General features: G+C 58.8%; 1 protein-coding gene across 5 annotated transcripts; it reads right to left on the minus strand.

Moving 5' to 3' along the window:
• Positions 1-771: 771 nt before the first annotated feature.
• HSF1 (heat shock transcription factor 1) lies at positions 772-12184 on the minus strand. 5 transcript variants are annotated; one of them, XM_074316598.2, is made up of 14 exons: positions 11886-12182; positions 5703-5811; positions 5180-5316; positions 4826-4950; positions 3721-3796; positions 3586-3647; positions 3374-3470; positions 3159-3295; positions 2815-3075; positions 2346-2426; positions 1629-1734; positions 1495-1560; positions 1297-1369; positions 772-1212 (listed from the first exon to the last, which is right to left on the minus strand). In XM_074316598.2, the coding sequence occupies exons 1-14, from the start codon at positions 12000-12002 to the stop codon at positions 1007-1009; spliced, it is 1653 nt and encodes a 550-aa protein (XP_074172699.1). In that variant the 5' UTR covers positions 12003-12182; the 3' UTR covers positions 772-1006. The 5 variants fall into 5 exon arrangements, 4 of the variants coding, with proteins under 4 accessions (XP_074172699.1, XP_074172700.1, XP_074172702.1 ...); XM_074316599.2 differs by having other exon boundaries at positions 1297-1366; positions 11886-12181; XR_016021622.1 differs by having other exon boundaries at positions 1297-1366; positions 1629-2426; positions 11886-12184.
• Between the last annotated feature and the right edge of the window lie 110 nt (positions 12185-12294).

Here is a 12294-nt window from a genome sequence, read left to right on the forward strand (position 1 = left end):
CACCCAGTAGCTACCTGTACCTCCTGGGTACTGGTGGTCTGAGGCCTGCCCCCCTACCGTGGTCCTAAGGGGATCCCTGGCTCCCCTGGGCCCCAGCCCTCAGGACGCCTAGTTCCCAGACTCTGCCACCCACCAAGCCTGACAGAGGTGGGGGCAGGCTGACCCTGTTTCCACCTTATCTTGGTGGGTCGGCTCTCAAACTAAAAGCCTGAGGCTACATCAGGCCAGCTGTGCCCTGACTTGTCGCTATGGCTCCATGGGCTGGTGTCTGAGGAAGTCCTAGGCAGTGGTCTCAGCTGCACTGTCCCTGCCTCAACCAGAATCTGGGGTTACCTAGGGGGTGCCCTTTGGACACTGGAGGGTGTATCCCTTGCTCCTGCTAAGAGGATGGTGAGCAGTGCGGGCAACTCCTAGGGACAGAGTGTGTCAGCTGGGCACGCTGACATGTGCCTCCCCCACCCCTTGACTGGTAGAGCTTAGAAACCAGATCCCAAAGACAGGGCTGCCTTCCCTTTCAACCAGACCCCAGGGCACTGAACCCTCAGGTCCCAGAGCGGGCCCAGTGCCCTGGGATTACTGCCAGGAAGACATGCAGTGTAGGGTGACCTTGGGAATGGGGGTCCTCCTGCCTGGTCCTTTAATAAAGTTACGGGCACACAGGTCCTGTGGAGTCAGGCGGGAACAGGCGTACTTGGGCATTGCAGCCCCTCCTTAGCCCCGAGCCCCACCTCACCACCCTGGCAGGAGGAAATGGATTCGGGAGGCCACAGCTAGAGCCCGTCCTTTATACATCTCTGCCTGTCTCGTCCGTCCGTCCGTCCGTCCACATATATACCTGTGTATCTCTACAGAAGGGGAAAAAGGAACTTGTAAAAATCCAAAATACAATTCTACTGAACACCCACAGTACTGGCAGTCCAGGTGTCGCCACCCATGGCACGTGGGGCTGTGGCCCTCGCTGCTGACTGGGTGGGAGGGAGCATGGTTAGCCCTCCTCCTGGGACCTCTAGGAGACAGTGGGATCCTTGGCTTTGGGGGTCTCGGAGCCCGTCAGCAGGGAGACGCTGGGGTCACCTGCGTAGTCATCCCCCTCGGAGAAGTAGGAGCCCTCCCCCAGCTCGAAGAGCACGGGCAGGTCGCTGCTCGCCACGTCCACGGAGCCTGGGTCCACCAGGAACAGGGGCTGTGCTGTGTAGTGCACCAGCTGCTTTCCTGGGGGGGAAGGGGCCCAGTCAGGATGCTGGCAGGTGGGGAGTCGGGGGGTGGGCAGTGAGGGGGCCTGGTCAGGGTGCTCACCTGAGTCGGGGCTGCTGCTCTCAGCCTCTAGAGGCCTGGGGGGGTCTTGGGGGGACAGGAGCTCCTGGATCTGCTGGGGCGGGGGGGGGGGGTGGCACAGTGAGAGTTCCCACTGGCCCCTTCCCTCCTACTGCCCCCACCCCTACTCCATGCACACTGAACCCTTCCCTCCCACTCTCCCACCCCTACTCTACTCACGCTGGCCAGGCTGCTGTCAAGGTCAGGCAGGCTCACGTCGGGCACTGTCACCGAGGGGCTGAACAGCTGCAGGGAAGGAAGGACGGTCAGGTGGTGCCTGGGGGCAGGGCGGAGTGGGGCGGGGCGGGACTCACGTCCAGCAGGGCGCTGGTGTCCACGCTGAAGCCGTGGCTGGTCAGCATACTCTGCAGGCTGTCCAAGTTAGAGTCCATGGCGTCCAAATGGTCACTGAGCTCGGTCCTGGCCGGAGTGAGTGGGGCAGGTGAAGCAGAGCCCTGGACACCTGCCTGCCAGGGAAGGGCTCCCCTCGGCCACACCCCGTTGGGTGGGGGGGCATGGACGCCTGGCCACCAGGGAGAGTGGCTCAGGGCCCGCTGCCTGGTCCAGTCCTGCCGGGCTCTCTGAGGCCGCCCATGGGCAGCATTTCAGGCTGGGCCAGGGGGCAGGGGGCTGACGGGGCTTTGTGCTCACAACAGGCTTGATGAAGTTGTGCGTTTGCCCTAAGACCTGGTGGCCATGACCCAGAATGCCCTGGGCCACCGGGGCCACTGTATGGGTGGCCAGGCTGGCTCCTAGAGGTGCCCATGGGGCCCAGCCCCACCCTGAGGAAGCCAGTCAGCACAGCAGCAGGGACCTGGTGGCACTGCAGCTGCACCAGGCTGGGAGGCCCGTCCCCATCAGTCAGTGACTCGGGGCACTGGGGGGCCGCTCCCGCTGCCGAGGGCCCGGGACGTCCTCTGTTCACCAGGTAGGGCCGAGTGCTCGCGGCCAGGCTGGGGTCTGCTCCACAGCTGGGGAGGGGCCCGAGCTCTGGCGGAGCCCTCCTCCCTCCCAGTGGGGACGGTGCTAACCCTGGCTGGACTCGGCCATGCAGAGAGGAGGGGCAGGGGAAGAGGCGGGCGACCCCAGACATCTGTGGAGTGCGAGCCAAACTGCAAGATACAAAGACAAGAGCCCCCCATTGCAGGTGGGGGCCAGCTGGGTGCCGTGCCCCCCGCCCTCGCTGGCCCAGCCTCTGGAGCAGGGCCTCTGCTGGGCAGCAGGACAGACACAGGACCCAGTGGCCTGTCGTAAGAGCAGGTGACAGCGGCAGCCAGGGTGGCCCCGAGAGTAGGTGCGACAGGCTGCACACCCTCGGCTCCTGCCACAGCAGGGCTGTGGGACGGCCGGGTTGGTCTGTCTCCCTTTCCAGTCCCAAGCTCGGAGCTCAAGGCCAGGCCTGCCGGCTCACCCCCCAGCGGCCCGTGTCCTGTTCTCCAGGACAGTCCTAGCCAGAGGCCTGGTGGCACTTCAGGGACTGTGGTGCAGGGCAGTACTCACTTGTCCAGGCAGGCTACGCTGAGGCACTTCTCGGGGGCTGAGGGGGGTGAGCAGGGCCGGGCCCCCACATCAGGGAGGGGAGTGGCCGAGGCGGCGGGGGCAGGCTCGCTCTCCCGCAGAATGGAGTCGATGAAGGCGGTCGGGGACAGGGGGGTCTCCACAACGGAGGACGGGCTCCCAGGACTCGCCTCCTCCACCTGGGGGCTCCGAGGACTGGGGGGCTCCTCTTTGACTCGCACCCGGGGGCTGCTCGACAGGGGCCTACATGTGGGGGCACATGGTCAGCAAGCGCCGTGGCTGGCCCCAGCCTCCTCCCGACTGCTGGGAAGGTGGTGTGCCCCCACCTCTCGTCTATGTTTCCGCCTGGAGAGGCCAAGGGGCTGCTGGGCGCCAGCTCTGTGATGTCGGAGATGATGGGTCCGGAGCTAGAAACAGCATCTGGGGAGTAGAGGCTGGAGCCGCCGTAGGCCGGGGACGGAGCCTGCCATCAAAGGAATGTGAGCACGTGTGGCACCAAGGGAGCACGTGCCCCACCTGGGCCAGGACGGTGCCTACTCACCGAGTAGGGGCCGGAGCTGTGGATGTGCTCCAGTGAGTACTGCCGGCCGTACTTTGGCAAGGAGTGTGCCGAGCTGCCGTCGTTCAGCATCAGGGGGCTGCAGGGAAGGGCGGGGTTAGCTGCCTCCCGGCCGGTGGCACCCAGAACACAGCAAATGAGACAGAGGCGGCCCAGGGCCCGGAGCAGAGGGCCAGGCACCCCCAGCGGCTCACATCTTTCTCTTCAGCCCCAGGACCCGGTTAGACCGCACCAGCGAGATGAGGAACTGGATGAGCTGTGGGGTGGAGAGGCATGGTCAGCCTGGCCCAGAGGAAACCCACCCGGGGCCCCGGCGGCCTGCGGCACACCTTGTTGACGACCTTCTGCTGCTGGGCGTGCTTCTGTCGCAGGCTGGCCACCTCTCGCCACAGGGCCTCGTTCTCACTGCAACAGAGTGGGTGTGGTCAACGGGCTGGATTCCAGCAGCTACAGGGGCTGAGGGGTTCCACACACAGTCCAATCCCACCCGGGAAGGCGAAGGCCTGTGGGTGGCCACATATCGCTGGCCTGTCCCCACCCCAACAAGGACTGGCTATGTCATGATGCTAGGGACAGGCCAGGATCCGTGAGCAGGTTGGCCCTTCTGCTGGCCCCGCCCCGCCAAGACCCCCACAGGTCTTCCCTTTATTTTATTCTGTTTTATTCTGTATGTACGTGTTTGTTATTCTTAAGCTTTATTTCATTATAAGTTCCAGGTGTAGCCGCATGTCTTCTTGACCTGGAGTTGACCATGGTCTCACCTATAGAGGCAACCATGTCCTGGGAGGCCAAGTTTGCCTGGTTCTCAATATGAAGACAGAGCCCAGGAGCCACCTCCATGACATGGGGTCATAAGGGCCCACCCTGAGTGGCTTCGAGGTCACACTGAGCCAAGGACAGCCACCCCTGGTCCCGAGTGCATGGGAGGAAACTCAAGCTGGCCTTCCTGGGGTTCCTGGCTGGGCGGCACAGAGCTGGTTATGTGGTAGGCAGACATGTGTCAGGGGCAGGGGCTCCAGAGAGAATGCAAAATGCTTCCTGCTCCCCAGGCCGGAGGTGGAGGTAGGCAGGACGGAATGTCTGCTGAGTGATGTCACAACAGCGGGAACCAGCAGAAGGGGGTGGCACTGTGGGCTCCATGAGGAGCCCGGCCACCCTTGCTGGCCTGCAGGGAGAGTTCCCACTGGCCCCTTCCCTCCTACTGCCCCCACCCCTACTCTGGGAAACTGTGATCAGCCCGAGGATGCAGCCAGTGCATCCTGCAGCCTGTTGCTGCAGGAACCGGGTCAGACCTCACGTCCCGGGAACGAGGATGACCCAGGAGCACCCGCCATGGACACTGCAGGAGGCAGGGCTGGGGGAAGAGGCCCCGGGATGGAGTGGCCAGCTCCCAGCACGGCGCCCGGCCCCCGGCCCCCGCTCCGTGGGACCTACTGCTTCATGGCGAGCAGCTTGGAGTCCATACTCTCTTGTTTCCCCTTCATCAGCTGCACATCAGTCAACAGCTTGGTGACACTGTCCTGGCGAATCTTGAAGTCCTCATTCTTCAGGGTGGACACCTGGGTCCCCAGGGGAGCAGTCACTGAGATGGCCCCCCTGGGACACAGGAAAGGGCCGCGGGGCTGCCTGTCCGATGGGGGACAGGCGGGGGATCCACGAGGGACAAGCGGGGAGGGGAGGCCCATCGGGAAGAGGGCTGGGTGCAGCAAGACCAGGCCAGCAGGATACCGAGTGGCTGCTGCTCCCTCGCAGCCTGCAAGGACAGGGACAGGGAGGCTGGCTACTCACGCTGGTCACCTTCCTCTTGATGTTCTCCAGCAGCTGCTCCTGGCCACGCAGGAAGCATGGGTGCTGGAACTCGGTGTCGTCCCGCTCTGGCTTGACCAGGCCGCCCTGCTCGATGTGCACCACCTTCCGGAAGCCATCTGCACATGATGGGGCGAGGGCGGCTGTGCCTCAGGGCTGGGGACCAGCCCCCACTCTCCCGGCCAACGCCCCACTGGCAGATGATGGGAGGGTCTTGTCATGCCCAGCGCTGCCGACCGCAGCTGCGTGGTCTTGGTGTAAGGGAGACCCCATGTCCCTGGCAGCTGTGTCCATGCCCAGCTGGGGTGGCAGGAGCTTTTCCCTGGGACTCGGCCAGGCCCATGAGGACCCTTCCCCCCAGGTTTCCAGACGCTGGGCTCCAAACCGTGCTCCTGGCCAGCACAGCACAGGGATCAAACCCTGGTGGCTCTGTCCTCCACCACAGAAGGGTCAGACACCCCCGGGAGACCCGCCCCCCCACCCCTCACCTCCAGCGGGCACTTACACATGTTGAGCTGCCTCACGAAGCTGGCCATGTTGTTGTGCTTGAAGTACTTGGGCAGCACGTCCTTGGCGAACTGGCCCTGGTCGAGCACGTGGAAGCTGTTCCCGCTCTGCCAGGACATGTGCAGGCAGTCACATGCAGTCCGTGAGGGAGACAGGCGCCCCCACCCCAGCGGGGGGACCACACTCCCACCCTGTGGGGCTGAGCCATGGGGCCCAGGGAAGGCAGAGTTCGCCTCCTTGAGCAGCAGCCACGTATGTCTGGTCTCTGCCCCTCAGCCTGCATCCCTGTCAGAGGTCCGGGACTGGGCAACAGGAGCCACATGGCCGGGGAGAGAAGAGGGACCTTGAGACCCTGCCCCAGGGTCCTGGAGCTTCCCCGGTACCAAGTTTACACTCATGAGAAACTCCCCAAGCTTGAGGAAAAATATCCAGGAAGCTAAATGAACTCCAAGTAGGATAAACTCAAAGATTGACTTAGAGACTTCATAAACATAGAAAGCAAAAGGCCAAGACAGAATCTTGAAAGCAGCAGGAGAGAACAGACTCACTGTGTACAAGGAAGCCCTAATGAGCTTAATAGCTGGTTTCTATCGGAAGCCACAGAGGCTAGAAGGCAGTGGGATTACATATTAAAGGTGCTGAAAAGAAGCGGGGAAAAAACCTGCCAACCAAGAATTCCACATCCAGCAAAACTGTCCTTTGAAAATGAACGAGCAAGTTCGACTTCCGGGATAGCAGAGTGAGGAGATCCACTGAGCCACTTCCCAGTAGGGCAAGCAAAGCTTATTGAAATAACGGTCTCTGGAAATTGTCCTAAAGGCATATAACAAAAGAAAAAGCATTTACTCAAGAAAACCTAAAACCCTGCAGGGACAGTGAATCTGTAGAATCCGAGCCACAAGCAACTCCCTCCTTCTCACACCAGCCCCCCTTAGACTGATGCTTCGCTTCGGGAGGGAATGGCCAAGAAGAGGAGCACCTCCCCCCGGGCCCTTTCCAATCCAGACCGACTGTAGCTCCCCAGGAGGGGCAGGCTAGACAACATTTTTCATTTTGTTGAGCTCCACATGAAGAGGCAAAATGCCTGGTGACTGCAAACAAGAGGTTGGGGGTCCACACCCCTAGAATGGAGCATCCTGGGGCTCCCAACACTCTCACCCCAACTAGCAGGCAGCAGAGAGCATCCATGCCAGGAGAGGCAAGCTGAGAAGACTAGAGGCCACTGCCCTGCCCAGTGGGGCTCAGAGAATCTGCTCAGGGAGAGGCAGTCTGAAGGAGAGCTCTAAAGTTCTCCCAAGGGACTCACTTTATTTGAAAGAATGTGTGGAAGCCGAAGCCTAAAGGTGCTCTGGGAAACAATACCTCTTCTAAATTAAGAGTAACAAGCTAAGCCACGGGGCAGCTTGTTCACACAGGAAAGAGAGCTAAGAGCCCTCCTTGGGTCAGAAAACCCTCAAAGACAACCACTGCTCAAAGTTAATTACATCAGATTGAACAACTTGTGCCCTGGGACAAAGTCACAAACAATAGGACAATCAGGCAGTGATTATAGAGTCTAAAGGCCGGTGAGGCAGTAAGTAACAGAGATCAAAGAAGGAGGAAACAGACCTCACTGAAATAGCCAGTCAAGTCAAAAAACAGACAACGAAAAAACAACAAAACAAGCACAGGGGTGGGGGTTCGAAATCATGTGGAAATACTACATATGTAAAATGTAGATTTTCAATAAAATTATAGGACGGGTAAAGAAACAGTAAGGTGTGACCAATACACAGGGGGAAAAAAGAAAAAGCAACAGAAACTCTGTGCTATAAACATTCGTGTCCAGGTTTATTTCCTCCTAGAAGTTCTACAGTTTTAACTCTTATATTTTAGTCCACAATTCATTTTGGTCCGCTTCTTCACGTGGCATACAGTGAACGCCAGGTGTGCATCTGTGCTTTGGGTGTCCCACTGTCCTGGCACTACTTGTTGAAAAGCTACTCTTCCGCCATGGAACTCCAGGGGCACCCTTCTCAAATACCAGCTTGCCTTAGACACATATAAGTAAGTGGAACAGAGAAGCGGGTCTCTCTCTGTTCTGCCGACGTCACTCAGCACTGATCAGTGTAGCTTTATAGTTAAGTCTTGGAATCAGACAGTAAGAGTCTCCCAACTTTGTTCTAAAAGCTTGGCTCCTCTCTGTCCTTTGTTTTTCCGTATCAACTCTAGGATCAGCTTATCAGTATCTACACAAAGGTCTATGCAGATCTCAAAGGGATTGCAGGGGGTCTATTTTCATCTTCCCAATCCTGGGTCTTCTGATGGCATTTGTCTCGATTTACTTAGTAGGTCTCCTTCAATTTTTCTCAGCAGTGTTTTGCAGTTTTCATTGCCTAAACTATATACTTGTATGTATTTTTGAGGTTTACCCCTGGGGTAACTGGACGACCCCCATGAGCCCTACCTCCACGCGTTCACACCTGGCCCTCCTCCCACCAGTGCCAGGTTGTTCTTTGTGACCAGCATCACCCAGCAGATGTGATGGCAATCAAGCTACATCGCCAAAGCCACTCTGGGCTCTGGCTGGCTTGCTCTGGGAGGGGACAGCCAACGTGTTGTCAGCAGACCTCGGGAGGCCCACGTGGTGAGGAACTAAGTCTCTCAGCCCCACTACAACCCATGAGAGACCTTGAGCCAGAATCAGCTGATGACTCTCAAAGTGTGAGAGAATGTTCGCTGTTGTTTCACACAGCTATGCTTGGCGGTAACTGGTAACACAGCAACAGGTAAAACTGCTAAATAGTTTGTGTGTTTTGATACTATTGTAAATATTTCCATTTTCAATAGCTCATTGCTACCATGAAGAAATAGAATTGACATTCGTATACTGACCTTGAATCCTGTGACCTTACTAAACTCCCTTATTAGTTCTAATAACTTCTTTGTAGATCCTTTGGGACTTTCTAAGTAAATGATAACGTTTTATTTCTTGCTTTCCAACCTTGATGTCTTTTACTTACTTATTTACCTATCACCTGACCAGGACATCCAGTTGCCAAAGACAAGTGCTAAAACTGACCGTGACCCCCGCAGTAATGGGCAGTCCAGTGCAGCTGGGGGCTAACTGGGAAAGTGGGCGGGGCCAGCGGGAAGGGTCCTGCTGCCCTCTCCTCAGGAGATATGAAGAGCCTGGGAAAGGCAGGCAGCGCGCAACGGCTGGATGTCAGCAGAGAACACGGACTTCTGATCTAGTTGAACCATTCTCTAGCTCTTATTTTGTTAAGTTTCTTCATGTTTCTGAGACTCAGTTTTCTTACCTAAAAAGCAGCCATTTGTCACCTACTTATGTGGCTGTGGATGGAGCAGAACTCATACATGAGAAGGCTTAGCCTCATGCCGCACAGGAGTGAACAAGGATAGCTGGGCGGCCACCATGCGGGTTCAAGGAGGCAACGGGAGCCCCAGGCCCTGCAGCACACCTTGGTCTGCTGCTGGGGTAACCTGGGATGCTCCCTCAGCATTCTGGGTCAACCTATAGGGCCTGCTGGGTCCCGCCCAGCTGGCTTGGTGAGAACAAACTCAGGGGGCTTGCGGGCCCACCCGCTCTGAGCCGGGGAGGAATGTGGCACCCGCCTTTCAGAGGAGCTCTGACAACAGTCTACGGCCAGCTCTGAGTGCCCAGGTGTGGCCAGGCCAATTCCTGGAGTGGTCTCATGGGGAGCTGGTGACCTAACCTCAGGGACTGTTCTGCCCCAGACCCTCAAGTGACCCTCTGACTACTGGCACTCACGGGCCACCTGGCATGGGCCCTGGCCTTGGCAATCTCCAGCTGCTAGGTCTCTGGGATTTCCAACAGCCCCACACAACCCCGTTAGGGTTGTTCCTGCTTCCAAAGAGAAGAGAACTGCACCGGCCAGTGTGGGAGCGGGGTGAGGGCAGGGAGACATCAGGCGCTACCACTGAAGCAGGACCTCCAAGTACAGGTGGACTAAACGAGAAGTGCTCCTTACTTACACGGCCTTGAGCCCCAGACTAGAAGGGCTGATTCACAAAACACCCCGGCGGGCTTGCAGAGGAGGGGAACAGCACAGACTGCAGGTTGGGAGAGCTGTGGCCCATCCTGGGCCACGTTTGGGGTCACCAAACACCCTCCCTAGGGCGCCAGCTGCGAATCTAAAGGCCCCACGCAGAGTGCATCTATAATTGCACCAGGATTTGGGGCAGCGACCTGTTGGTCTATCCCCCATGCTGGGCAGAGGACACACAATGCTGTCTGCACCTGGCCCCACAGGCCAGTTTCTGCAACTGGAAGCGCCCCTTCACCGCTGGTTCCTCAACCTGGAGAGTCAGCCTCTAACTTCCCCTCGTCCTCTGGGGCAAAGGCAGATGTTTTCTCCTGACAGAGTGGTGAGAAAACTTCCAGCACATAGGGGAAAGCACTAAGAGCATGGACGTCGGAGCCTCCCACAGACTGAGCCAGACTCTGGGCCGTGAGTCTGCCCAAGACCCAGGGTGGACCCCTGACAGAGGCCGCAGGGCCTGTGTGGGCGTCCTTGAGGTCACAGACACAGGACCACCTCCTTCTTTGGCCCGGCAGCTCCACAGCCCCTGTGCAACCCAGAAAAGGGCTTCCTTCGGCTCTTGAGCTAGAGCTCCCCAGTGTCCTGCACCCAGCACACCCTGCCCGACCTGCCAACAAACCAGGTAGGAGTGACACTCAGTACTACCAGCTCACCCCCGCCCGGGGAGAGCTGGCCAACAGGGCTCACGGGTGGTGTGGCCACTGCGAGGGGCAGCTGTCACAGGCCTGATCGTATCCGACTTTCCTGTTCCAATCCAAGGCTTTGCCCAGAACACGGCTGCAGGTCCTGGAGAGTATACTGTCAGTTCTACACATACACGCCTCACAGTCTTTGAGATCAAGGGGCAGGACGGATCATCCTAGCAGGATTAAGCTTGGAATATCCCAGAGGACCTCTGATGCCCCTCCCCAAACTGGGATAAGAGTGTTCCCTGAGAATTAAGGGGAAGGAAAAAGTGAGAATGACAGGATATAAGAGATGGAGAGTGGCTTGTTTTGGTCAGGAAAGTTTGAGGTCTCAAACAAGGGGATGGTGGTCACGTGACAGCCCATGAGCAAGCAGCCTGCCCTTCTTCGGGACTCGACTGGCCGTTAAATAAATAGGCACCGAAGGATGGAGAACACACACAAAAATGTCACTGGGACCAACAGAAAGTATCTCCAACAGGAATGCTGCATGACTTCCAGTCTCTTTACTCCCAAGCACTTTACAGGCAGGGCAGAGCTTCAGAAAACAGCCCAAGAATGAGAACCTGGCCTCCAGCTAAGGGCTAGGTTCCATCCAGACTTTTCCTCATTCCTAATGACTTAACAGTATGGGAAGGACAGCCTTAGAAGTCTGAGAAACCCCGCCCTACTTGCTGGGCACACACGTTTTGGCCCTCAGTGGTTCAAGCATGTGTGGAGGTGCCCAAAGGCTCTGTACCACCAGGACCGCCTTTCTACAGGCCACCCATTCCCCTGGACGATGGCTCTGGCCTTGCCCCGACACCACGTCACAGCAGGATGTAAACAGCACTCTCATCTCCAAGTCCAGACACAGTCTCTGATTTACTTCTGCGACCCGGAGCTGTCCAGTCTCGCAGTCAGACTATGTAAACAAGCCTGCTGCCAAGCAACTGGACAGAGACGTGAATAAAGACGCCCGTGAGGAATGTAAAACAAAGCAGCTCTCGGGAACCCCAGCTCTGGTATCTAGACACGGGTTCGAGATCAACCTGAACTTTAGGACGTTTTACTTTCTGCTCGCTCCTTCTGCACTGGAGCAACGCCCTCCGACTCGTGCGCCCAGTCCTGATTTTTTCGGAGGAGCTGCCTACCACGCCACCCTGGTAACTCTCTGACAAGATATAGAAAGGCACCTGGACACGACATTCGCTAACGAAACCGTGTGCTGTTCAAAGGACAGACACACCTCCGCAGCTGTTCCACAATCAGCAAAAACCCAAAGACGGAGAGGCCCTTTCTCTCCACCCCAGGGAAACTTGGCGCGGGCAGGGGCCGGCGAGAAGCGGGCCACGGACGCTTCTCCTCCGGCTGGGCTCCCCGCCCCCTACTCGGGCCGGCGAGGCTGGAAGCCGGCCCTGCCCCCGCCCGGCGACAGGCCCCACCCCTCACCGGGCTCCAGCAGATAAGCGCGTCGGTGTCCGGGTCGCTCACGAGGGTCCACAGCTTGGTCAGGAAGGCCGGGACGTTGCTGGGCCCCGCCGCACCGGGGCCCACGGGTAGATCCATAACGGGCAAGGCAGGGAGAGGTGGAGGTACCGACCGCGAAGAGAGGCCGAAGGCCGGGCTAGCGCCGCCGCAGGGTCTGCAGCCCGGGCCGCGCTGCCGCCGCCCGCTGCGCACACACAACTCCGGGGCCTAGCATGGCCGCCGCCATCTTGCAACGCGCGCGCTCCCGCCGGCGCCGCCCGCCCGCGTCCCCAGTACGCGCGCACGCCGGCCCCGCCCGGGCCTTCGGTCCCCGGCCTCCGCGCGCCTGCGCCGTGTCGGCCCTGTACTGCCTCACCAATCAGGCCTCGCG

Source organism: Rhinolophus sinicus, chromosome 6 (genome assembly GCF_057876585.1).
Source record: "Rhinolophus sinicus isolate RSI-liver-muscle chromosome 6, RSI-T2T, whole genome shotgun sequence".
NCBI classification, from domain to species: domain Eukaryota; kingdom Metazoa; phylum Chordata; class Mammalia; order Chiroptera; family Rhinolophidae; genus Rhinolophus; species Rhinolophus sinicus.